The sequence below is a fragment of the Gastrolobium bilobum genome, unplaced genomic scaffold, assembly GCF_033153095.1.
Source record: "Gastrolobium bilobum isolate Gb01-03AN ecotype WA unplaced genomic scaffold, APGP_CSIRO_Gbil_v1 utg3850, whole genome shotgun sequence".
Lineage (NCBI taxonomy): Eukaryota > Viridiplantae > Streptophyta > Magnoliopsida > Fabales > Fabaceae > Gastrolobium > Gastrolobium bilobum.
In genome coordinates, this window is record NW_026897525.1 from 193,005 (window position 1) to 218,813 (window position 25,809).

General features: G+C 34.0%; 1 protein-coding gene across 1 annotated transcript; it reads left to right on the top strand.

Annotated features, from left to right (window-relative positions):
- Positions 1–18,274: 18,274 nt before the first annotated feature.
- On the top strand, positions 18,275–18,796 carry LOC133307681 (ethylene-responsive transcription factor ERF026-like). Its single transcript, XM_061508234.1, has one exon. It carries the CDS (start codon positions 18,275–18,277, stop codon positions 18,794–18,796), a length of 522 nt encoding a protein of 173 aa, XP_061364218.1.
- Positions 18,797–25,809: the final 7,013 nt, after the last annotated feature.

Here is a 25,809-nt window from a genome sequence, read left to right on the forward strand (position 1 = left end):
TATTTGTCAAAATGCCATATATTCAAGTTTGTTATAGCAGGCAGCAAATTTGATTTGTTAATATGACGTGTTTCTGATAGCCATCTAATTTGCTACTGAATATAAAGAACTAGATAATAATTAATATCCCTCTGTTCTGACAAAAACAGAACATGTGACAGTGTCATAGAAATTCACTAGGAGTAATAGGAATTAAGTAAAAATAGCCGTTAAAATATGTGTCTGACACACAAATTTGCTACACTAAATAGCGAACTATGGTAATTATTGTTGTTTAGAAAATTATATCCTGACTTTTGATCCAAAAATATAGATCTCACGTTTTCATCTTCTATATATATATATATATATATATATATATATTTTTTTTTTATGTAACATTTTCACAATATTCAAGATTGTTTACAAGTAGCACATAGTTCGCTACATAATGTAGCGAATTTGTGTACGTCAGACACATATTTTAATGGCTAATTTTACTTAGTTCGCTATCACCCCTAGCGAACTTCTGTGACACTATCACATGTTCTGTTTTTGTCAGAGCAAAGAGGTATTAATTGTCACCTAGTTCGCTACATCCAGTAGCGAATTAGTTGGACACTAGAAACACGCTATATCAGCAAACCAACTTCGCTGCCTGCTGTAGCAAACTCAGACACGTGGCATTTTGGCAAATACTACTGTTCGCGTGGCATATTGGTAAAAAAGTGACCAATGTGTGGTACATTGGTCACTATTCCAAGTTTGACACTGCATTTTAGAAAATTATTCTAAGGAATTAAGTATATAATTGGAAGGTTTTTTTCTCTTCTAAGTAAAAGTTAGGGTAAATATATCTTTATGAAAGCTCGTATAATAAAAAGAGTTTTTTTTTTATAATGAAGAAATAAGTCAAAAGCTCCTCAGACGATCTTTTTTTAAGTTGTATCAATTTTTTTTGTAATATGTGTTTTTTGTTGTTGTAAATGAATAACTTTTAAACTAATTTTTTTTAATCATCAAACAACTTATAGCTTTAAAACTTTATTTTTAAAGCTCTTTTTTATCTTTAATTTAAGAGTAGCTTTTGACTTAAAAAGGAGAGGTGCCAAACAGGCTTTAAGTTACATGTTTTTTTTTTCACTTTATATGGTTTTCATAAGAAATTATCTTGTTTAAAAGTTTAAGTGAGTTATAGATACGTCTTTAATAGTTTTATATTATATCTTTTTAACATAAGCACCCATTACGTAATTGTTTTTTGGGCTTGAAGTGTGAATATTGCGTAGACCCATTTTTTTTGTTTTACCTCGTGCTGACTTAATTCTACTAGGAATTGAAGGGCAATAAGAATCGAACTTGTGACCCTGTGGTCACCTTCTGATAATGTGATAACTGATAAGCAACTATCTCACCCAATTGCTCAATGAGCTTTCATGTAAGGGAGCATGTTAGAGAAATATAAAATTATTAATGTAGCCTTATTCAACAACTTAAGCTTTTAGGTTAAAATAATCTTTACATGGTATTAAAGCCTATGTGACCAAGTGGTCACGAGTTCGATCATCACTACCTTCATTTTATTAATAAAAGTAATTAGATATTTCTTAGCGTGGATAGATTGGGTCTGATACATCATCCACCTTAATGAACTCTCGTGTAAGTGAACATGTTAGAAAAATATAAAATGATTAATGTATCCTCACTCATAGCTTAAGTTTTTTGTTGGAATGGTTGTTTACAATTTTCAATTTATTTAATTCTTTAATATAAAAAAAATTTCCACATCTTTTCATAATTTTATTCTTACTTGAATTGTCTAAAACTTTTTCTTCATTTCTGTTCTATATTCATGTCCAATGTTTTAATTAGCACTCTAGCAGTATCTGTTTTTATTTTTTTTATATGTGTGCTCACCACACTGCCAGCAGTCTTATGTGGCTTCACCAACATTAATATAATTAATTTTTTTTTTTTTGATTTAAGTCTCTATGTTTTTACTTCTTTGCATTTGATCAGGAGGTTTTACACATAAAAAAGATAGTGTGTTTTTTCTTTCTCTCCATCTCTCATTTTTTCGAGTTTTTGCATATTGGACCGACAGACACATAATAGGTCGACTTTCAAGTGCCGACCTATATAGTATATATGCTTCCACACTAATAAAGGAACCAAGTCTCAATACATACTTGATTAATCATTTTGGGTGTAAACTCTCCTCAATTTCGGTTCTACTGAAAAATTATTTTTTGAAATGAATTCAGTCTTACAATCAAGTAATAATCAACGAAGAAGGATATTCTTACTACCAAAATTTTTCACTACCAACTTATTACCTATCTAATCACCATTGAATTAGGATTTTCTCTCTCTTCAAAAACTTTTTAACATTCTCTCTTTGATCCAATGATAATTAAATATGTAGTAAGTTAGTAGTAAAAAATTTTGATAGTCAAAATATCTTCCCTCGTAATCAACATGCTCTTAGTGTTTACGTTATTTTGCATCAATTTTTGACGGTTAGTTGATGTGACTTGAAACGAGCGAAGGCCAAGGCTCCATGATTTGTGCTAGCTCTTCTTCCATAAGAATTAAGGGTTGACCCCGACTCTCAATATCACAAAGACCCACCTTTTTAGTTTAATGCGTCTAATGCTTTGAAAAATCGAGAGGAAAAGAAACGTCTTTCAACTTTTGCTTTAGGCTTCTGCTTCTTCTTTTTTGTGACACTATTTATAGGGTGGACCATTATAATGCTCTTACTCAGTCAAAAGACTCAAAACGTCTCCTTCAAGCCATGCACTTGCAGCAAATACGCCACAAAGCCCTTATTAGTATTAGTATTAGTAATTTAAAGAAATAGCGGTTATTAATTATTATTATTCCAGAAAAACCTTCTAATGTACTCTCATATTTTTTTTTGGGATGCAACCTTCACTGTATAACCTCAATCCCGCGAGAAATAACAGGGCAGAGGGGCAGATACGTGTTACGGGTTACCTCCACCGACAGCTTACTCATTCACATGCTTTCAATTGGTATATAATCTACTAAAAAAATGTGACTAACGTGGCCGTTGTTATTGTTGGTTCATTCATTGCTACTGTTTCTGTGGAACTTTTGTTAAAAGGATAGAGCAACCAAAACATTGTCTCGACATATTAATGGGCTTTCGACTTTTTTTTTTTGGTAATCATGGGCTTTCGACTTTTGTTATCTTGTCAATTGTCATAGCTCAACTAGCGGAAGGGTTCTGATCCTTCGGTTTTACATTATTTAGGTGGAGGGTTTGAATTCATTTCCATTCATTAATCCTGTTTTTTGTTTTGGTAGATTCATTAATCCTTTTTTAAAATTTTATATAGTACGAATATAATTTTTGTAAAATGACTTACGAAGAACTAAGAAAAATGTTTGTCATGTTTTATCATTTTTGTATTTATTTGTTGGGTTTTATAGTTCTAATTCAATATGAGAATTCAAATTTTCCTACACACTCTTCGATTTTCGTGCTGACATGGGTCTTATATATAATTTTTTCTAACACATGAGTTCCACATGCTTTTTATCTCTACAACATAAGAATTGAATTCTCATTCAACATGAGAAAATCAAATCCCTTATTTGTTAATAACTAGTTAAGCGACATTGGTAACAATTTCCGAACAAAAGTTTACTTCCAAATAACATTGGTAATAAAAAGAGATTCTTCAGCAATTTCTAAAAATCTAGAGTTATAGGTGAATTGTTTCCGTGTAAAAAGAAATTCTTTGGAGGGATAACTCGGACTTTTTATCTTTTTGAAATTACAAACATGTTATTAGCCCTCTAATAGATAATATATCTTTTTCGCAAGTGGGGAAAAAAAAAATCCTGTTGTTAATTAAGAAGCTGACGGAAGTTCCAAAACACTAATTTCTAGCTCGAGGTCGAACCTACTTATCCCCTAATAAATCAAAATAAACTAAACTCTTGCCAACCAAAAAATTCAAAATCAACTAAAGAATATTCAATTCAGATTGCACCTATGGGCTATGGCTTGACCAGGTCATCCAGTTCACATTATTGGTGATTGGGAGTTGGGACAATTACGAGTTACGAGAGCATTTTGGGTATATAGGTGATATTGGAGCATGTTTGCTGCGGTCCGGGAGCACAAACTTCTTTTTCAAATATAGAAAGAAAGAAAAAAGGAGCGAGGGAGAATTAAAAAAAAAAAAAGTATAAATGAGATAAAGATTATTTCTTTTAAAAAAGGACTATAAAACAATAAAATGAGCTTGGATCATAATAAAAATATCCGTGATATTGAGAATTTGGTACGAAAGTGTATTTTACACTAAGTCTGGTTAGCAAGACTCAGTGTAAAATATAAAAATAATTTTTTATTCTTTTTATTTTAAAAAAGTTGTTGAAGTGGTGCAATATCATTGGCTTGTCATAAGTACAGTGATAGTATTATAGATTTTTTCACGAGTTACGCATACATCAACGAGACTACTTTTGATAGGTGGTAAACGGAGCAAGTCTTCTTACTGAAAATATTTCCATTGAACTTGAACCGTATGGGCCTTCCATCCAGAACATTACACTTGGATTAAAAAAAAATTGCTCCTTCATACATACATACATCATAAAAGATATTCAATTTTGATTGATTCGGATAACTGAATCATATGATTCGAGTTTATTCAAAATACTCTCCTACACTGGCCTGCATTAGCATCACCAGTCCTACTTGTGCAAGCCGTGAAACTCATTTCGTCTGCCACATGTTAAGAATTGAAAATATGTATTTTTAAACTCTTTTTATTAGCCGAAGGAAAGAAGCATGTACATTCTACTGAGTATAATCAAAAGGAGTATATTTTTTTAAAAAACAAATCACATGTATTTTTTATGAGAGATAATTTTATTCAATCCGAGTATATTCATATTATAATGGAGCTAATTCTCTTAATTTTTTTTTTCTTTCACAAAGATTTAAACCAAAAACTTTACTTAAACGAAATTAAATTTTTACCACTTGAAACGAACTTCTTTTATCAACTTACTTTAAAGGGTTTTATACTTCTTATGTTATATAAAATAGGCCTTCTTATATCATAGAAATAAAAGTCATGTGAAATCCATATATTAAAAAAAGTTATGTGTGAGACCCATGTCAGCATGAAAATTGAAGGATGTGTAAAAAAAATTTCTTATGTTATATAAGAAGTATAAAACTCTACTTTAAAACCCCATTATAAGAAACCGCTCAAATATCCAAGTATCAAATCCCATTGGTGTAACTCTACTTTTCTTTCCAATCTATCTGAGCATTGTCCCATCGTTTTTTTTAGTTAACTCAATCCTAATTATCTTTTTCAGACCAGTTGATTTTCTTGACATTCTCATAAGCTTTCACTATTTGAATCGATTATGAAATAATTCGGAGTGCGGGGCATATCAAGGATGAAGATATTTAAACTCCTTTGAAAGATTATATGTGAGGATCAAACTGAAACCCTTTTCTTTCCACTTACTCAATTCTTTTATTACTAACTGAACTAGCATTATTTAATTTATGTGGAACTTTGAATATCACTAAATGCAGTAATTTCATTTATATACGTGTATATCAATATATCAATTTATCTATGTTGAAAAATTCCCCTCCTTAACCTCCAAGGGTAGCTCAGTTGGCTACTAAGCTCTCAAGGATTTGCTTGAGTCAGGGGTTCAAACTCTGCCTCAAGCAAATTCTTGGAAAATCTTTGGGGGCCAGAGGATGTGTCTCCCTCCTCGAATGGGGAGATTAGTCTCATCCTTCCTCCGGTAGCGAAGCTCAATGCACCCGCTGTTCCAATGAGGGGCTAGCCTACAGGGCCGTATCCCGAGGGCAAGGTGACCGGAAAAGGTTGAATGGGGATACCTCCAGGTTATACCAAAAAAAAATAAAATCCCCTCCTTGGGAATGTGCAAAGCAATTGATATATGACAATACCCGCTAACAAAATAATAATAAGAATAATGAAAATACACATTTTCAGCAACTTTTATCCATGTAGCACTGATATCGACACGAGACACGATATGACACGACACTTTAATATGTTAATTCTAAAAAATGTTAGATTTCGATATGTTAAGAAACGTTTTGATATTGAATAATATTTTTAATTTATGTTGCATATATTATATTTAATATTCAATAATTTAACAAAAAATAAAGCTAAACTTATAGTACCCATTAATTTTGCAAAGAAACATAAGATATCACAAATATTTATGTTAAATTCAATAAAATAGTAATAGTAATCCAATGAATCTAATAGTTAGAACTAAAAACGCAACACAACGCAATCTTTGAACCTTTTTTTAATTTTCTACAACACGCGTTAAAGTGTCGGGGAGTGTCGGAGACTATCAGACATAACACGTCGAAGTTTTTGAAGTGTCGGTGCTTCATAACTTTTATCCATACTCATTCTTTTTTCTATTAATGACCGCTCTTGACACATGGTAGAAGCTAGATTCTATTCACAGAGTAAATTTTTGGTGTAACAGGTATTTTTTTTTATCAAAATAGAAAAAAAAATACAAAAAATAATAATCAAGGTAATATAGATTTTTTTATATTTAATAAAGGATGTACTGCTCAGTACATACGTAATACCAAAAAACATTTTCCTCTTATGTCACATGTCAAGAGCGGTCCACCGGCGAATCTTAAAAGGTGACAAATTAAAAAAAAATTCCACCCATGACATATTAGTATATATTATTGAAAAAAGTGGTAAAACGATCTTTGTCGTCGCCATTCGATTGATAGAGATGGCAGAGTTGGTAAATGTAGTCGACCTAAAAAATGAATATAACAAGTCTCAAAATCAAATAAATATAAAAAATCTTAAATAAATTGCAATAATCCTCAAATGATGAAATAAATGCAACGTATAAGTCTAAATTAAACAAAAGAAGTTAAGCTATATAGGTGACAACACAAAAGTCTCAAATGGGTGATGCGCGGGTATGGATGAAATGTGTTTTGTGTATATCTCAACTATGAGTTTCAAACTTTCAATCAAAGATTTACAAAGGTGATACACAATTGCATTGACATGCTCGTTGCCAACTGCTTTTGCGATGGTAGTGAATAGCAAATCAAATTAGGAAGAATTAAAGGAGAACTGGGGATAGAGAAGAAAATCAAAGAGGGAGGAGAAGGAGAAAATTAGAATGCAACAAAGTGAGGGAATCAAGGACAAGAGAGGGGATTTAAGAAGAAATTTTCAGAGACAAAAGAAACTGGATCAAGGAAAGGAAAAGATTGTTTCTGAAATTTTCCTCACGTTACTGAGGTTAGGTTGACGAATGAGGGAATGCTTCTCTGAAAGCGATTGGTCTATGATACGAAGTATCGAATTGGGAGAGAAGAGGATGAAGGAAAACAGAAAACAACTTCGAATTATTTCATTGATGCCCTTCATAACCTTCTACAATCGTATTTATATGCATATATTCAATTACACAGCTAGACCCATTTGCCTACGTGGAATTGTTTTATTGATCCCATGGTTAACTAACTAACCAACTGTAAGTGACTATCCAGTATAGTCATTCAACCATGCTGGTGTACGTTTCCCTCTTTCTGACTTGCGCGCGTTCGTAACAACAGCTCCCTTCTCCGGCGAAACCTTGTCCTCAAGGTTTAACCTTGGATAAGCTGATTTAATTTCTGCAGTGGACTCCCAAGTAGCATCTTCTGGGACAGTGTCAGACCATTGAACAAGGACTTGTTCCAAAGGCTGGCCATTAACTTCTATAGACCGAGTAGCTAGGATGGATAATGGTGATTGAACCGGTTTGTTGTCCACACTCAATGATGGTAAAGGAACAACAGGGACAGTAATATTCCCACGGAACGGTTTCAAGCAAGAAATATGAAAAGGGATGAATTCTGGATGTGGCTGGTAGATCCAATTGGTAGGCTACAGTACTGATCAACTTCTTTATAGGAAAAGGACCATAAAAACGTTTGGCCAGCTTCTGACTCGTACGGTGCATGACTGAAAGTTGTTTATAAGTTTGTAACCTTACTAACACCAGATCTCCCTCAGTCATAACCAAATCACGACGATGACGGTCAGCCTGATTTTTCATCCTATTATGTGCACGCAGCAAATTGGCTTTCAAGTCCGATAACACTTCATTCCTTTGACAAAGAATGGTGTCTAATGCTTCGATTGGAACTAACCCTCTGGGATAATGAGGAATGGTGGGAGGACACCGACCATAGAGTGCTTGGAATGAAGACATTCCAATGGCTGAATGAACACAACAGTTGTAGTGTAATTCTGCCCAGCATAAAAACAGGGACCATCTTTGATGTTGTTCCGAACAAAAAGAACGTAAATACTGCTCCAAGTAACGATTAGTAACTTTGGATTGGCCATCCGTTTGAGGGTGATAACTAGAGCTAGCCTTGAGTTTAGTGCCACTCAAAGAGAACAGTTTCTGCCAGAAATTACTCATGAAAATTGGATCTCTATCCGATATCAATGAACGAGGAAATCCATGCAATTTCACTACAAATTCACAAAAAAATTTGGCTATTGTTGCTGCTGTGTAAGAAGAAGGCAGGCCAATAAAGTGAGCATACTTGGATAATCTGTCTACAACTACCAGAATTGTAGCTAGACCATTTGAATTTGGTAAGCTGGTTATAAAATCTAATGTAAGATCTTCAAACACAGCTTCTGGAATGGGGAGAGGTTGCAGCAGGACCAAGGGTGCTGAAGTGCTGGTTTTTATCTGTTGACAGATGACACATTCCCTAACAAAATGTGTAACTTCCTTTCGCATGTTTCTCCAATGGAATGAGGCAGACAACCGAAGGAAAGTGCGAAGAGAACCTGCATAGCCACCTATAGGAGTTGAATGGGTCTCTTCAATAAGCTCAGCTTTCAAAGAAGAAGCTAAACTCAATTGAAATCTGCCTCTATGATAGACAATGCCATCTCTGCAAGTAAAAGAATTGTCAGTCAAAGACCGTGCTGTAATTTGCTGATGTAAGGAGATCAGTTCTGGATCCTGTGAATTCTCTAATTTGATACGATCAATAAGCTCAAATTCTGGTTCTGAAATGAGAGCAAATAAAGAGCTCTTAGAAGTCTCCTCAAATTGTCTTGATAATGCATCAGCTACTACATTAGAGGATCCAGGCTTATACTCAATAGAAAATGAATAACCAAGCAACTTGTGAACATATCTATGTTGTTCTGGAGTCTGTATAGTTTGAGAGAGAAGTTCCCTTATACTTTGGTGATCAGTTTTGATGATGAAGTGCCCACCAAGGAGATAATGTCTCCATTTTTTAACAGCTTCAGTAATTGCAAACAGCTCCCTAACATAAGTAGAAGAAGCCACCATTCTTGGACCCAATGTTTTGCTGAAAAACGATAAAGGTCTACCATTCTGAAGAAGTACAGCCCCTATGCCACAACTTGATGCATCTGTTTCAACTATGAAGACAGAAGAAAAATCAGGTAAGCCAAGTAATGGAGTGGAACTCATTGCTGTTTTCAACGCACAGAAAGCCTGAGTTGCATCATCAGACCAAACCAACTTATCTGATTTAAGCAATTCAGTAAGAGGCCAAGCAATGGTTGCATAACGATGCACAAATTTCCTGTAATAGTTGGTCAAATCCAAAAAGGCTCTTAACTGCTTTATAGTATTGGGTTGTGGCCAATCAAGCATGGATGCTACCTTGTTGGGATCAGCTTTCACCCCCTCAGCACAAACTATATGCCCCAAATAAGATATTTCAGATTCTCCAAAAGCACATTTGCTCAGCTTCACAAAGAAAGCATTCTGTTCCAAACACGACAGAACTGATTCCAAATGCCTAGCATGCTGTTCCATAGTAGTGTTGTATATAAGAATGTCATCGAAGAAGACTATGACAAATTTCCTTAGAAATGGTCGAAAGATCTGGTTCATAGCAGATTGGAAAGTGGAAGGAGCATTTGTTAAGCCAAATGGCATTATAAGGAACTCATAATGTCCTTCATAAGTTCTAAATGTTGTTTTATGGACATCAGGAGGCAACATTCGTATTTGATGATAATCGGATCTTAAGTCCAACTTGCTGAAAATGGAGGCACCAAGCAATTCATCCAAAATTTCATCTATAGTAGGTATAGGAAAACGATCAGGAATAGTTATTGCATTTAGTGCCCTGTAATCGATACACATTCTCCAATTTCCATCTTGTTTTTTAATGAGCAAAACTGGTGATGAAAAGGCACTTCTACTTGGTTGAATCATCCCTGTAGACAACAGATCCGAAATCTATCTCTCCAACTCAGATTTCTGATGATGGGGAAACCGATAAGGCCTCACACCAACCGTTTTAGCACCTTCCACTAAATGAATAGAGTGATCCATTCCTCTAAAGGGTGGTAAGGCTTGAGGTGTGTGAAAAACAGTGTGATATTTTTGCAAAACCTGCCATAAATCCAAGTCAAGTGTGGATTGAAGAGATTTGAATTCAGGAGTTACCTGTACTCCATCCTCTGAACTCATTTTAGACAGCAGTGTGCAGCAAGAAGCATGAGGAATATCCTGCATGACTCTTAAACTTGGAGAATCAACAACACCTTGTAATTTCACCACCTGATTTTGCCAAGAAAATTCCATGGATTGTTCTATATAATCATGAGTTACCCTGCTAAGACTGCCCAACCAAGTCATGCCCAACACAATATGCAAGTCATGTAAATCCAAAATCCAGAGATCAACAGTACATGAATAAATCTGAATCCACAATTGGACAGCAGGGCATTTCCATTCACAGACCAGAAAATCACCATTCCCCATAAACACCTTCATTCCTCTAGATTGAATAGATGGAATTTTCAAAGAAGTAGCGAACTCACGACTGATAAAATTGTGTGAGCTTCCTGAATCAACCAGGACTCCTACAACTTGATCTGAAATCCTAGCTTCCAGAATTAATGCTCTAAGATTTAGAGATCCTGACAAATGATGCAAGGAAGCTTCTACTGATTCACCAGGAACAGTAGGTGTCCATAGAATTTCTTCCTCAGCCTCTTGGTCATCTTCATCCAAGTCACCAATTAACAACAACATTTTGGCTGGACATCTGTGTTTGGCTGTCCAATTGGCATCACAAGTATAGCACAAGCCAAGTTCTCTTTTCTTAGCCATGTCCTCAGGAGAAAGTCTCTTAAAAGGAAGGTTAGGTGGTTGAAATGGCATTGGTTTTGGTAAACTAGTAGTTACTGGTTGAGTAAAGGTGTTTGTGGTTGCAGTTTTGGAATAAGGAAGAGAGTGAGGATTACTGTTTGGGTAGTAGGGTGAAACGGTTTCTTTAGGTTAGAAGCTAAAGATGAACGTAGTTGTTCATGATGAGTGTCCAAAGCATAAGCCAATTGCATAGCATGATGCAGAGATTTTGGCCATTGTAACTGAATGGCTCCACGTAATTCCGAGTTTAATCCAGAAACAAAAAAACTCATTAAAACATCATCTGTAAAACCAGGAACTTGATTCAACAATACCTCAAACTCCTTGATGTAATCAGACAAAGTTCCAAGTTGAGACAGCTTCGAAAGAGAACCTTTCAAATCCATAAAGGCTGAAACACCAAATCTTTGGTGCACTGCTTTCGAAATTCGTCCCAATGGTTAATGGTGCCAGTGTTAAACATCCATTGAAACCATGGAGAAGCTTGTCCTTCCATTTTCAAACCAGCTAATTGGACCTTCAGGTGAGGTGGAATTTGTTGCATGCTAAAATACAATCTGCTTTAAAAACCCAATTATTAGGATCTGAACCATTGAAAAATGGAATTTCCATCTTCACAGACTTCAAAAGGCGTTGATCAGGAGCTTCATAATGGTTATTCTTGTTCGCCATTGAAGATTGATGATTGGAACTCGCAGAAGTCGAAGGTTGTTGAGATTGAATGATGAATTCGCGTAAACGCACATCCAAAGCTAACATGGATTCAGTGAGCAATTCCAATTTCTGATTCAACTCAGAACGTGTAGCTTGCACTTCTTTCTGAAACTTAGAACGAAGATCTTCAACAATTTCTTGCATCTTCATGATGAAACGATGTTCAGGATGAAAGCACCAAATGATACGAAATATCGAATTGGGAGAGAAGAGGATGAAGGAAAACAGAAAACAACTTCGAATTATTTCATTTATGCCCTGCATAAGCTTCTACAATCGTATTTATATGCATCTATTCAATTACACAGCTAGACCCATTTGCCTACGTGGCACTGTTTTATTGATCCCATGGTTAACTAACTAACCAACTGTAAGTGACTATCCAATATAGTCATTCAACCATGCTGGTGTACGTTTCCCTCTTTCTGACTTGCGCGCGTTCGTAACAGTCTATCTCTTGATCTGCCTCATCGACCATCTCCTACAACAAGCTCAAAATTAGATCCAATGTGGCGTTCATCTCCTGAAAATGAGGTTGAAGAAGTTGTTAGTGAAGGTCCTGATAATACAATAACATTATATTGCATTGGAGTGTGCTATATACATAACATTATGACTTTCTTTTCAAAACACAATAGTTGAATGAAAGCGGAAATGCAATTATACTGTAATAGGAGAAAGTCACTTCTCCTACTCTATTGATATTTAAAAAAAAAAAAAAAGTATCAAAGTATTAGCAAGAATTGATTTTCTTCTTCTATTACTGCAGAAGTATAAATCTCATATATTAAAGTAAGTATTAATGAGTAGTTATGATACAGTTTATAACGGATAAAGTTAACTTCATCCTAATTTATATATATTTTGGACTTGAATATGATCCAATCATGATTTGATGAATGAATTAAAATTAGGTTAACTTGATATTTAACTTGATTTAACCTGCATAACCTCCCTAGATTATGTAGTATTTTGTTAATTTGTTTTTCTTTCCGTTGTTGTCCAAAAAAAATTATATAAATTTATACATAACATATGAATAAATATATAAATATATAAATATATTACAATATATATTTTAAATAAAATAATTAATATAAATATCAATAGCGACAATTGGACAGATGGCACAAAAAAATCATGTTAGAACAGTCAATGATCTCTGTGTGAGAATAGGATACAAGAGAGTTCTACTAATGGCCTTGAACAAAGAAACAGTGATCAAATAGGACAAAAGGCACCTCATAGGCCATACACGGGCCAATGGAATTGAATATGTTTAAGCCCAAAGTATAGACCATGGAGTACTAAAACCGAACTGGATATCATGCAGTTATAAACAAACTGCACGTGATGCTACTACTCTACGATGCATCGACATGGGATGAGATATGACACGTCGATACGTTAATTCTAAAAAACGTTATATTTCGACACGTTGAGACACATTTTGATATTAAATAAAAATTTTAATATATATAATATAATTTATAATTAATACATATAAGAGTCCATAATAAGTCATATAACCATCAAATATTTAAATTTTATAACATAAATATAAATAAAAATAATTATTTGTACTTAGTTAATTTTTCATGTCAAATTTCATAACAGAAAAAAAGTAATTTATTAACTATTTTTTTTAATATTTAGTTAATAAAATAAAATTAAGATTAAAAAAAATGTGTCGGAACCTTGATCGCGTGTCGGAAAAAGTTGATTGCGTGTCGAAAAAACATGCCGAAATGTGTCAGAGAGTTGATCACGTGTTTCTAAATATTAACTGCGTGTCGGAGCATGCCCGTATCAAACATGTGTCTGTGCTTGTTAGCTGCTACGTACTCATCAACCTGTTCAACTAAATAAACTAATTTCGCTCTTAATATTTTATCACGTACTAAAATCAGAAAAGATTTCATGTATTATATATATGAGTAATTTTAAACTTAGATGTAATAGAAAAAACAAATAAATAAATTAAGAAAAAAATTTAAATTATAAAAGAGATATATATATAATTAATTCAGGTAAATTTGAAAAAAAAATGAATTAACAAATATTTAAATTATAAAAGAAGACATGCATATTGCTTAAAAAAAATTTGAAATAAATTTTAAAGAAAAGAAGTTAAGATATTTAATCACTCTAAAAAAATCAACGCTAATTTAATTCATAAAAATAAATTACTTTAAATTGCTAAATTTCTTTGTAATTTCAAATAACCTATGGTTGATTAAGTCGAAATTTGAAATACTTAATATTATTACTTGCTTGTTCATGTATATATTATTATAGTATATAGACGAATGTGAGTAATTCATTTCTTAATAAAGTGTTAATTATATAAAAATAAACCTCCCCTATAATTTATCATAAATATATCGTAATTTGTCACAAATATATCATATAATCTATCTTATAAAATATGTCTTATAAAAAAAATCTATAATAATTTATACAATTTGTTTTTATATTTACAACAATTTTCCTCAAGTTGGGGAATTAATATCTGACATCCCCATCAGTAAAATTTTTAAATCTCTGAATGAACAGTTCCTTAGTTAATACATCTGCTACCTAATATCCTGAAGGAACAAATTATACGGTTATTTGACCATAGTCCAACTTCTTCTCGATGAAGTCTCTGTTAATCTCAATATGTTTTGTCATATCATGTTGAATTGTATTAATTATATGCAATGTCAATGACTGATGTGTTGTCACATATAATTTCATATTTTATTCTATTATTCTAAGGTCATCTAATAGGATCTTCACCCATTATATCACTCTAATTCCTCGTGTCATAGCTCAAAACTCAGTCACTGCATTTAACAGAGCAGCCATTTTTTTTTTCACTCCTCCAAGCTAATAGGTTAATTTGCACCCAAAAAATACAATAACTAAATGCTGATCTTCTACCTGTAAATGAACCTTCATAATCATCATTTGTATATACACCATGCATAGATATCCACCTTTCATAATTAAGAACATTTCTAAGTGCAAATTGTTAGTATATAGGTGTCCTAGAGACAATCTGTTTTATCATATGAACACCTTTTTCTATTTGGTATATCATGATTAATAAATTTGAGCAAACTTTATCTTTATCATATTTATGTCTCGCCAATATTTTATTGTTAATATGCGTTTAAAGATAAAGACCCTAGGAATAGAGCAGGTGTTCACTCGGGGATCTATGATAGGGATCATGATCATGAGGACTCGAGGACACTGAATGTCTATTACCTAAAATCTGTTCCTGGTCTTGAATCACCAAGAAAGGGTATTGGTGATCTCAATAAGACTAGTACGACATCATCAACTTGTATGGAGATACAAGGTAATGACCTCATGGAATGCAGGCATGCTGATGCCTTAGCTGATGTCGTGGGTGGATCTGTTGGAGAACATATAGCACTGAACTGACCCGCTTAGAGACTCCACAAGGATTCATTACAGAGAGTATCATTGGATTTGAAAAGTCTCTGAATGTTTGGTAGTGCAGATCGTCCTATACTTTAGGATGTCATCGAATACTATGTCCTAGAGTTATACTTTGACTGTACAACTCTATCCGCCTGAAAAATGGGCAGAACAGTGTACTCTTGGGTATAACTCGAATACATGAGTATAGATGGACATGCCGAAAGGACTCACAATCCCCTATAAGGGATTAGTCGTTCACAAAGACCGGTAGGGCTGAGATGACTTCTATTTGACTCTGGAATCTATGCATAGTAAGAGATCATGAAGAGTCATGATCTGTCTTAGAGTCAATAGAAGAAGATTCCTAGTTCCTGTGAAATATTATATTTAGTCAATAAAGAGAGAAGATACTATATCCTTCTCTCGACTAAATGTGAATGACGATGTGAGGGATAATGCTGGCACGGTATCCAAATCAGAAAGGTAGATCACTTGATTAACTCAATTAGTTCTGGGGCTACAGAGCATTGCTAGTGTATCATGTAGTCATTAAATGAATTGGGCCTTTTAAAGGAGTTTAACTGGTTCAAGTTTATTTATGTCAGTAACTAATTGGGCCTAATGGGTCACACACAAAGGTTATTCCTTATTGCAAGTTATAGCAAGTTTGGACCAATAATGAATTATTGGGCTTTGTCAAGACTATGAGTCAAGTTGGGTTGGAGTAGGGACTCCAAGTCCACTTGATCCATGCGCCCTTTTGGGGCATTAGTGGTGAAAGAGTTTTCTCCACTAATGAGCCCAAATATGATGATAGGCCAAAGAGGCCTTGGGGCATGAATCCTAGTAAATCAAAGAGTTGACTTGACCAAAATAAGGTTTGGGAAATTTTGAAATTTGAATTTTGAAATTTAAATTTTTAAATTTTGAATTTTGAAATTTGAAATTTGAAATTTGAATTTGAATTTGAAATTCGAAATTCGAATTCGAATTACGAACTTGGATAAGATTGAATTTATATTTGAGTTTAAATTTCAAATTGAAATTTGAATTTGGATTTTAAATTCTATGAGGTTAGGTTGTTGAGAATAATTTAAAATTATTAAAGGAATAATCCAATAGAGATTGGATTCTCTCAACTATTCTTTCATTTGAATTTGGAATTTAAATGAATACCGTTGCAACAAAATTTCTGAGGAAAGGAAAGGTATTAAAGGGGCGCATAATTAAAGGGAGTGAATCAAGGAACGTCCCTCTCATCATTCAATATGTGCGCCTAATTAAAGGGAGCTGATGTGGGGCGCATAATGAGATTGAGAGAATCAAGGAAAGTCTCTCTCATCACTTTAACTTGTGCGCCTAATCATAGGAGGGGCTTATGTGGTTGATCAATTTTTTTTATAAAAACCTGATGCATCATCTCTCCTATGTGTGTGTAGAATTCGAAAAAGAAAAAGCTCCAACATTTCCTTCTCTCTCTTGTTGCACCATCACCTAACCTCAAGACACCATTATAGTCTTGAGAAAATAATCCAAACACTTGGTAGCCTCTTCCTTGCATGCGCCTAGCCAGCCACCGAGAATAAGGAGGGATCAAGGAGAAAGAGTTCTCGCTAGCAAGAAGGAGATAACCGTGTGGATTACCATTGGAGGGCGTCATCCTTTTGCACCTACAAGTGAAAAGGTAATTCTAAAACCCTATTTCGTTTCAACGTAAAGCATTCATACATGGGGTGTATAGATGTTCTATGCTTCCGCTGCGAATTTTTTTTTGTTTTCCACCCATGTATGCGCACCATAGTATGACTATGGTGCAGTCTTTCGAACCTGCACAAATTTAAGGTTTTGTAAAATTCGGTTTGTTAAGACCTAACAGGCTCACACACACAATCACAATTAAAAAGAGAGAAGGGAAGAAAAGTGAAGACACCTATTATCTCGGTTCACCCAATGTGGGCTAGATCCCGCAATATGCACTTTATTCTTCTCACCACACTGATTACAAGTTACTTAATTTACATGAGAAATATAAATAAGCTTACCAACCCTAAGCAACAATAATTATTTATGGATATAAGTCCAAACTATTAAGGAAAGAAAAATAAAATAAGATTAAGACAGGTGCACAATAGTATCAGACTTCCGCAGGCTTGGGGTGCTACCCCGGCCCTAGCCTCTGCCGAGGCGGCTCCCTTGGACCCTCGGCCTGCTCACTAAGGAGTTATATTTTCATTTGCTTTCTTTGCATCTCGTTAACACATAAGTCGTTATCTGAATGCAAAGTATGAAATGACTGTTCACACCTATAAATTAAATGTCTTACCCTTGGATATTGCATATAATGAAATTAAAAGTAGCTTTAATTTGCTAGTTGTGGTTACCCACCAACCTGTGAGTTATGTGTATCATCTACACGAACTGCATTATATGTAAAATACACATTTCCTATTAATGAATTGTCAATTCGTCATTGTCATTCTCTGTAATAAAATATCGTTTTCCATTCGCTTTAGTATCCAAAACATTCGCAAATGGAACCCAACTAGGCGCCACCATTTGTAACAAAAGTCACCACTCAGTTACCCCGCGACATCCCCACGGATTTCTTCACTCCAAAACACGCATATATATATGTACTCTTAAAATCTTTACTAGATCTCTTAATATATAAAAACCCTTATCACCTCTTCTTTCTTCATGTGTTTGCCAGCAAGAATAGAAACAAAGGTACTCACGTTAAATCCACTATACCATATACCAAACAGTCTCAGTATATAACCTCATCTTCGATATGGTACTGTAAATGTAAACACTAAAGACCACCAAGTAAACTATAGCTACAAACCTTGTCCTATATGAAAACCTTCTTCTCCCAAACACCACCAACGGCATGACGTCATCATCTTCTTCTTCCAAGAGGCACCCGGTGTACCATGGAATCCGGTGCCGGGGAGAAAAATGGGTGACCGAAATCCGGGAGCCACGTAAGACAACCCGCATATGGCTTGGCACATTCCTAACACCGGAGATGGCGGCTGCCGCCTATGACGTGGCGGCATTGGCGCTGAAAGGCGGGGAAGCCGTTCTCAACTTCCCTGACTCAGTTAGCAAGTATCCGGTGCCCGCATCGAAATCTCCTGCTGACATCCGCATCGCTGCCAATGCTGCAGCGGAACTAGTAAAGGCTGAAGCTAACCACAATAATGCATCATCAACTAATGTAGTTGAACCTGATGGTGTTTCTGATATTACTCCATTGTCTGAAACTGAGTTTCTGGATGAGGAAGCCTTGTTTTTCATGCCAAGTTTATTGGTAGAAATGGCTGAGGGAATGCTACTGTCCCCACCAAGAATGAGCCCACCACCGTCACCTGGGAATTATGGTGGAGAAAGTTTGTGGAACTATTTTTGATCCATCTATATATATAAGCTCCCCTTCAGCATCTATATAATTCTCTATCCTAAAAACCAATTAATAAATTAACTTTTTTTTTTTAGTTCACACAACCTTAATTATCTCTTGAGGCGAGTTGACTTCATCATGTATTTCTACAAGTTTCAACTCTTAAAGTACGAGGAGACAGGTCAGGAATGGAATGAGAAGATATTTAAATCACTACCAAAAGTGGCAAGTGCAGATTGAGCTGAAGTCTTTCCTTTCTATTTACTCAACTCTGTTGCTAGCTACCACCGTTTGGTACCAATAAATTAACTTAATTATATAGTTTGTAGTTAATTTATATAAATTAAATTGAGAACGAGGGGTAAAACTGCGATAGCAAGCGCTGCTTTATTCTGAGACCATGTATCTTGCTATTTTACAATATATGTATTTCGAAGCTTGTGAGTATTTGGCCTGGCTTGGTTGCATTCGTGTCATATTCTTTTTTCTTTTTTATTTAATGTGTGCATTCGTATCAGAATTTTAGTTTACTCTTTTTCCTCTTCTTTTTATGGTATATGCATCATTTGCTGTTCAAGATTATCAATACCAGCAAAAAAGAGGGAGACAAAAAGTCGCAGCTTGAGATTTAATTAAAACATCATGACAATGGACATGCATAAAGGATAAATAAACAAATATTTATGTTATTTGAGAATTGTTTTTATATTTATATTTTTAGATAATAAAATAAAAGATGAGTTTGTTTTTTCTAAAGTTACTTTAGATAACTTTATCTAATGTTCACCAAAATGACGTCGTTTTAGGACGGAAATCATGGTTGTTTTGTAATTTTAATTTATTTCAGGGATATAATTGTCTTTATCATTCTAATTTTTTAATTTTTCAACCCCAAAACGACGTCGTTTCGATGAACATTAGACAAAGTTATCTAAAGTAACATCAGATACTTTTCCCCCATAAAAGATACATATTTAAATACATTCTCAGTATCTTTGGTTCCTAAACACAAGTGGTTTAACTAAGGACTATTGGTTATAGAAATAAGGAGTTTATTCTTTTCAAGTAAGGTCTTGAATTCGAGTATTATGAATAGTGTTGGGAGAATTTAACCCCTTATATATGTAGCACGTCCTATTTTAGCCGGTATTTATCCAAACTATCAAAAGATTTATAAAAATAAGTGGAGTAACAAAATATATAAAAAGTACGTGCAAGAATCATTTGTCATTATGAATGAATAACATTATTGCTGTGCGGAAATTAAGATTATAATTAGGCTGAAAAACATCGGTGGTCCCATTACAAAAACAAAATCGGAGAAGATATAATTAATTTAGAATTTGAGTCAACATTTAGACATGATATTACTTGATTAACACTTCCACTGTTTAATTGTCCGAGTTGCAATCATGGGGGTGGCTCTTCTCCCTTTTCTTTTGAAGTCATGCGGTTACAACTGAATCAATAATAAACAGTAGAAAATAAAATAAAATATAAAACACCAAACCTAACCTAAATTGATATGTGATGTTAAGACGGTTTTTAAAAGGTATTCAGGTTTCACTTTATCCAAACCAAACCTAAATTGATATTACAGGAATGGTGTAAAAAGGCGCATTCCATGTTTGTTCTATTTTTGCAGTTCTTTCGATTTCCGTTTCCATCAACACCTATATGTAAGGGGGAAAACTAGCCAAGAATGAAGTGAACAGTGCTTTTTTAATAATGTAAGTGTGGAATTGGGGGCGTTTGGTACTTCGTTATTTTTTTGGATTTCTGGAAAACTAACAGTGAAAAAATGATTTACCTATGTTTAGTGTATGGATTGGAATTTTTTTTTCTGAAAAATCAAATTTCCGGGATTTAAAATTATGAAGCAAAATTTCATTCCAAAATACAACCGGATAGGTGGTATTCTTGAAATCTCATCCGATAAAAAAATGCACCAGATTTTTTGGGACAAAAATACCGTTCTTCTTCGTACTGTGTTCCTCTTTTCATTCTCTCTCCTTTCCACCTACAATGACCATCATCAACGAACGTGCTATGTCCTGAGCCACATTCGAACTCAACCCACTAGAGAACCACAACAATAACACACCAACAAGTCTTGACACGTGCTAAAATGCTTCTTAAAGTGCAAAACATCCGGGAACCTACAAGTTTATAGAATTATCCACCAGCGAATGTAGCAAATTATACCCCAAAAAATTGTTCAACACAAAGGGATCCAAAGAAAATATGTCAGGATTTGAATTAAACAAAAATAGCCAATCATTTTTCATTTCTCAGCAAACCACAAGATCACAGAAGGAGAGGGATAAAGCTAGCTTTTTTGGCACTATTTCTCTGCAATTTTTGGCACCAAACTTTCTTCATCGTTCTTTGACTCCTTAACGGCACCGCCGAGATTTTTGGCACTAAGCTTCCCCCTGAAATCTGACTCAATTTTCCTCACATGCTCAAGTTTGCTGTAACTTCTTCTTTTTTTCATTTCTCTGCAGTTGTAGTTGGAGCCATTAATTAACTTTGTAGCATTGTGAAAGTTGAAGCCTTGTTCTAGTCTCACTTATCTTTTTATTAATGAATATACCCTATGCGGTGTTACTGTTAATGGTTTTAATTTTAATATAGTTCTCATCTGTATTCCAGTGTGGCTTTTGGTTGCCAGCGTTTTCTCTCTGTGTGTCTGTGTGTTGAATGAGAGTGAGCGAGAGAGAGAGTGAGCGAGAGAGAGAGTTGAGAGTGATAAGGCTATTTTTGTAAAATCACCCCACATTCCCAGTAATATTTGACAATCAACCAAACATAGAATTAGTAGTCTTGAACTGATATTTCATGTAATATTTTGGTGTACCAAACAACTTTTTGATCACATTCTCGGGAAACTCACTTTTCCAACATATTCATGTGAATCATAATTCCCGGGCACACAAAAATTTCTCCACTACCAAATGCTCCTTAAGAATAATGTTAGTTATGCACAACATAACGAACAACTCAAATATAGAAAACTTTGCCTCATTGATATGGATGAAAAAAATATAGAAGAGAGAATGAAAAAGAAATGAATGGTACATGGTGTTTTTTTATCCATATTGTGAAAATGATAATTATGTAAGAAGCTTTTTGATAAGTGTCAAAGACACTATGTTTTTAATGTCAAAAATAGTTCAAATAATAATTAATATGATTAAAAATATAGTGTTAATAAATAAAATCTTAAACAATATTAAAATGCCAACAAATAGCTAAGATTCTAATCCTTTTTATTGTTTCAAGTTGTTTTATACTAGAAAGAAGAAATCACTAATCTGATAAGGAGAAGGCATTTGGCACTGGCTGAAGAAAAATAAAAAATAAGAAAATAAAGAATTAAAAAAAATGAATTCTTCCTCGTTCTGCTGCTCGCTTCAGCGAGAAGTGAGCGAGAAGCTCGCTTCAGCGAGCACAACAATGAGGAAAGGAAAATAGCCCGCTAAGCAGCTCGCTTCAGCGAGCTCCTTAGCGAGCTGGCCCAAAATCTGAGGTTGTGAAAAAAGAATTCAGAAGACAGAAAAAGGGAGAACTCGGAGACGAAGGCAGAAGGCAGAACCAGAGGAGAAATTCTGGAGCGGAATTTCAGAGGAGAAGAAGGAGATAAAAGCTTCATCAATTAATCATCATTAATCAAGTTTTATCATGAACTCTCTTTATTTTTCATCATCTTTTTATTCTGATTTTATGAACATGTGAGGCTAAGTTCATTTATGTAGTTAGGATTATGGATCCGATGTGAATCCTAGTTATGGTTTAGTTTGGTTTCTTTAATAAATTATTTTAGTTATTTGTGTTTTACCTTGCATGAATTTCCATATCCTTGTATGAATTGATCACTCTTATAGGGATTTGAGGATTATGACTCGCAATAGACATATTGGAATTTTAGTCCTAACAAAGGTAAAGTATCAATTCTTGCATGATCTAGACATAGGCTTGCTTGAGTTGTAGACTTTATAATTCATTGTGCCTAATGCTTATTCTAAAAGGGATTACTAAGACATTAAGATTCTAATTAGAGTAAAGGGTTAAAGTCATTAAGACATTAGGATTTAACCAACTAATTTTTAGAAGATGAATTGTCTGAAATATCTGAGATAATTTAATATTGAAATTAATTTAAATTACTCTAGGAGGATCTGAGGTGAAATAATTCCTAACTGCAGTTTCCGTCTTTGATATTCTAAACTCAATTTTCAATTCTCGCATTCTTGAATATTCTTGATATTTACTGCAATTAATTTTCATTTTATTTTAATTCAAAAATTATTCTCAACAACCAAATCAAATTATCCAAATTAAAGGGAATAGTTATAATAGTACTTGACGCATTAATCCTCGTGGGACGATATTCTTTCTCATTACTTTATTACTTGAAATGAACAGTATACTTACCGTAATCGCAACACTTTTCATGTATTTGAGTGATATTATGTTCTTTAAAACCTTTGAAGTATAGAGAGGCGAGTAAAAAAGTAATTTAAAAATGGAATTTACATGTTTTTCTTTAAATCGAATTTACGAAATAAATATAACATTCAAGATTTATATTTTTATATTGCAAAATAATTTAGAAAAAATTCTGAATTTACTAATAATTACTCTCGTAATTGTCTTATAAATGATTCTTACTTATATTAAAATGCACCAAGCATGTACTTTGAAAATAATATATCTTTTTTGGATACCAACCCTAATTACTTCTTTGAGGTGAGTAAACTTCCCCCATATCCCCCAAGAGTGTATATTTTCAAATTAATTCTTGAATAACAAGTTATAGATTTATGAAATATCATTTCCTTAAATTTTGCATTGGTAATTATCATTTGCATTAATTACGTGCATCAAGTGGATGATATTTTGTTTGTATTAAGTTAGAATTAAAGACAAATATATGTGTGGTAAATAGAAAAATATAATCAATCAGGAGATTAACAATTGAGTTTACAATAAAAGAAAATAATACGATATGAGGATGAAATCTTCATCCTAATTTTGCCCAGAAAAAAAATCATACTTATCATTTTTGGCAATTATAAAATACGACAAAACTGACAAGGAACATGGCCACAGATGATATATGGACAACATCGCTTACCCAATTAATTCGGCCTGAGAGAGCCTAAGTCCGGCGCAAGAAGATTGGATATAAAAGACAGAATCATATCATGAAAGTGGCGTCATCTACACCCCGGCAGTCCGGACATTCAGACTACCGGGTTGGGGGAAACTATTATGAGCCCATATTAGAAGCTTGTATTCTAGAAAGTCCAAGGAGGACAATAGAAAGAGGAAACTAAGTGAAATACAGAAAATAATCCTTAAATGATACTAATTTTAATATGATAGCAATGGACCAAACATTGGCCTCCCAAAAAGCCACTAAAAGTCCAGAATTCTACTACCCACAGGTAAACTCTATAAATAAGAGGTAAAGCTTACATGTATAACACTTATTCTCTCTCATTACTTGTTGTCACCATGCACATACACATTTCCTTTGGCTTTGTCGTTATTCTTATGTACAATGATATCTTACCTCAAAGGTATCTCCTTCATAGGTGCTTGAGAGAGCCTTAGATCCAAGATCCATCCACTAGTTTCTGACTAGACATCTCTATATCCCTAAGATAGAATAAAATCGAAAAATAAAATTAAAAATTAGTGTGCTTAATTTGGACACTAGTTTGTAAAGTATTGACACATTAATATTATACTAGTAGATAAATATAATTATTATTTAATAATAATTAAGACTGTACTAATATTTTATAAATTATAGTAAACTTTAGAGTATACAAGTTTATACAAAAAATTTGGTTTTTTGACCCCTTTTGTAACACCCCGTCAGCCGCCGATTTGTTAACTCATATATGATATTTAAAGCGCAGAATAATTAAATTCTGAAGCGGAAGTTTTAAACAATTATTTCACCGTTACTTAAATAACTAGGTGACCTAACTTTTTCCTTTTTTTTTTATCTTTACGTATCGCCGCTGTGACACCCTCCCCTGTATGCATCCAGGAGAGTTGTCTGCTAAGCGGATTAGAGTCGTAATGTTACGAATAAATTCTGAAATTTTGTTTTTAAGTCTCGTTAAATTTTGTATTCAAATCTGGTCAAAAGAAATTAAAACTGTGTGAAAACTTAGTGAAATACATGGCTTGCTGAAAAAAATCATTTTCCTGAAAAACCTGTCTTCGTAAAAAAATCATAATAAATCGTGCTTTCAAAATTTCATTGTAAAATTTATATAATCAGAAACTAGACACGTGGGGCTTCACGCGCATATAAATTATAAGCAATTCGGAGGTTTGTAGCCCCACTAAATATAACTTGCAAAGTGCTCGCAAAACAGTTTATAAAACTGCATTCAAAACCTTAAGAAATAGTTTTCGCAAAACATTTCCAGAATTTTTTCCAAAGCCTACTGATCATAAAAATCTTAAAACAGTAGCCAAATAATGCTTCCAACAGTAATCCAAACTTTCCAAAATATTCCAATAATACAGTCATCCAACAGACAAACAGTTAACAGCAGAAATCCAAGCAGCAGCAGGTAACGACAAAATCCAAATAATAACGTCATCAAATGCTTTTCCGTCCTCCTGCAATTTTATATAAATTGACCCCCAAAAGGGGTGAGAAAAATCCCAGCAGTGTGATAGGAAAATCAATAATGCAACAATATTAAATTAAACACAGAATTCCAAAACAGTCGCATCAACAGTAAAATTCCATACAGCTGTTAATCATCATCTTATTGCGCACATAACACCATGGTCATGTATGTTTATAATAGTCATAATAGTGCGTATATAACGCCATTTCCTTGTACGTTCATAGCACCGTCGTGCACGTACTAACATACACAGTGGATATTCCATGATGGCTCCTCAAAGGTGAATTCCAACTGTGGCCTATGCGGACGGAAGCCAAGTATCCCATACCCTTGTACCGAAGGGATGCCTATATGATG

What these genes read in the sequence shown, in the direction of transcription:
- LOC133307681 (XM_061508234.1), top strand. Translation starts at nt 18,275, where the DNA reads ATGACGTCATCATCTTCTTCTTCCAAGAGGCACCCGGTGTACCATGGA.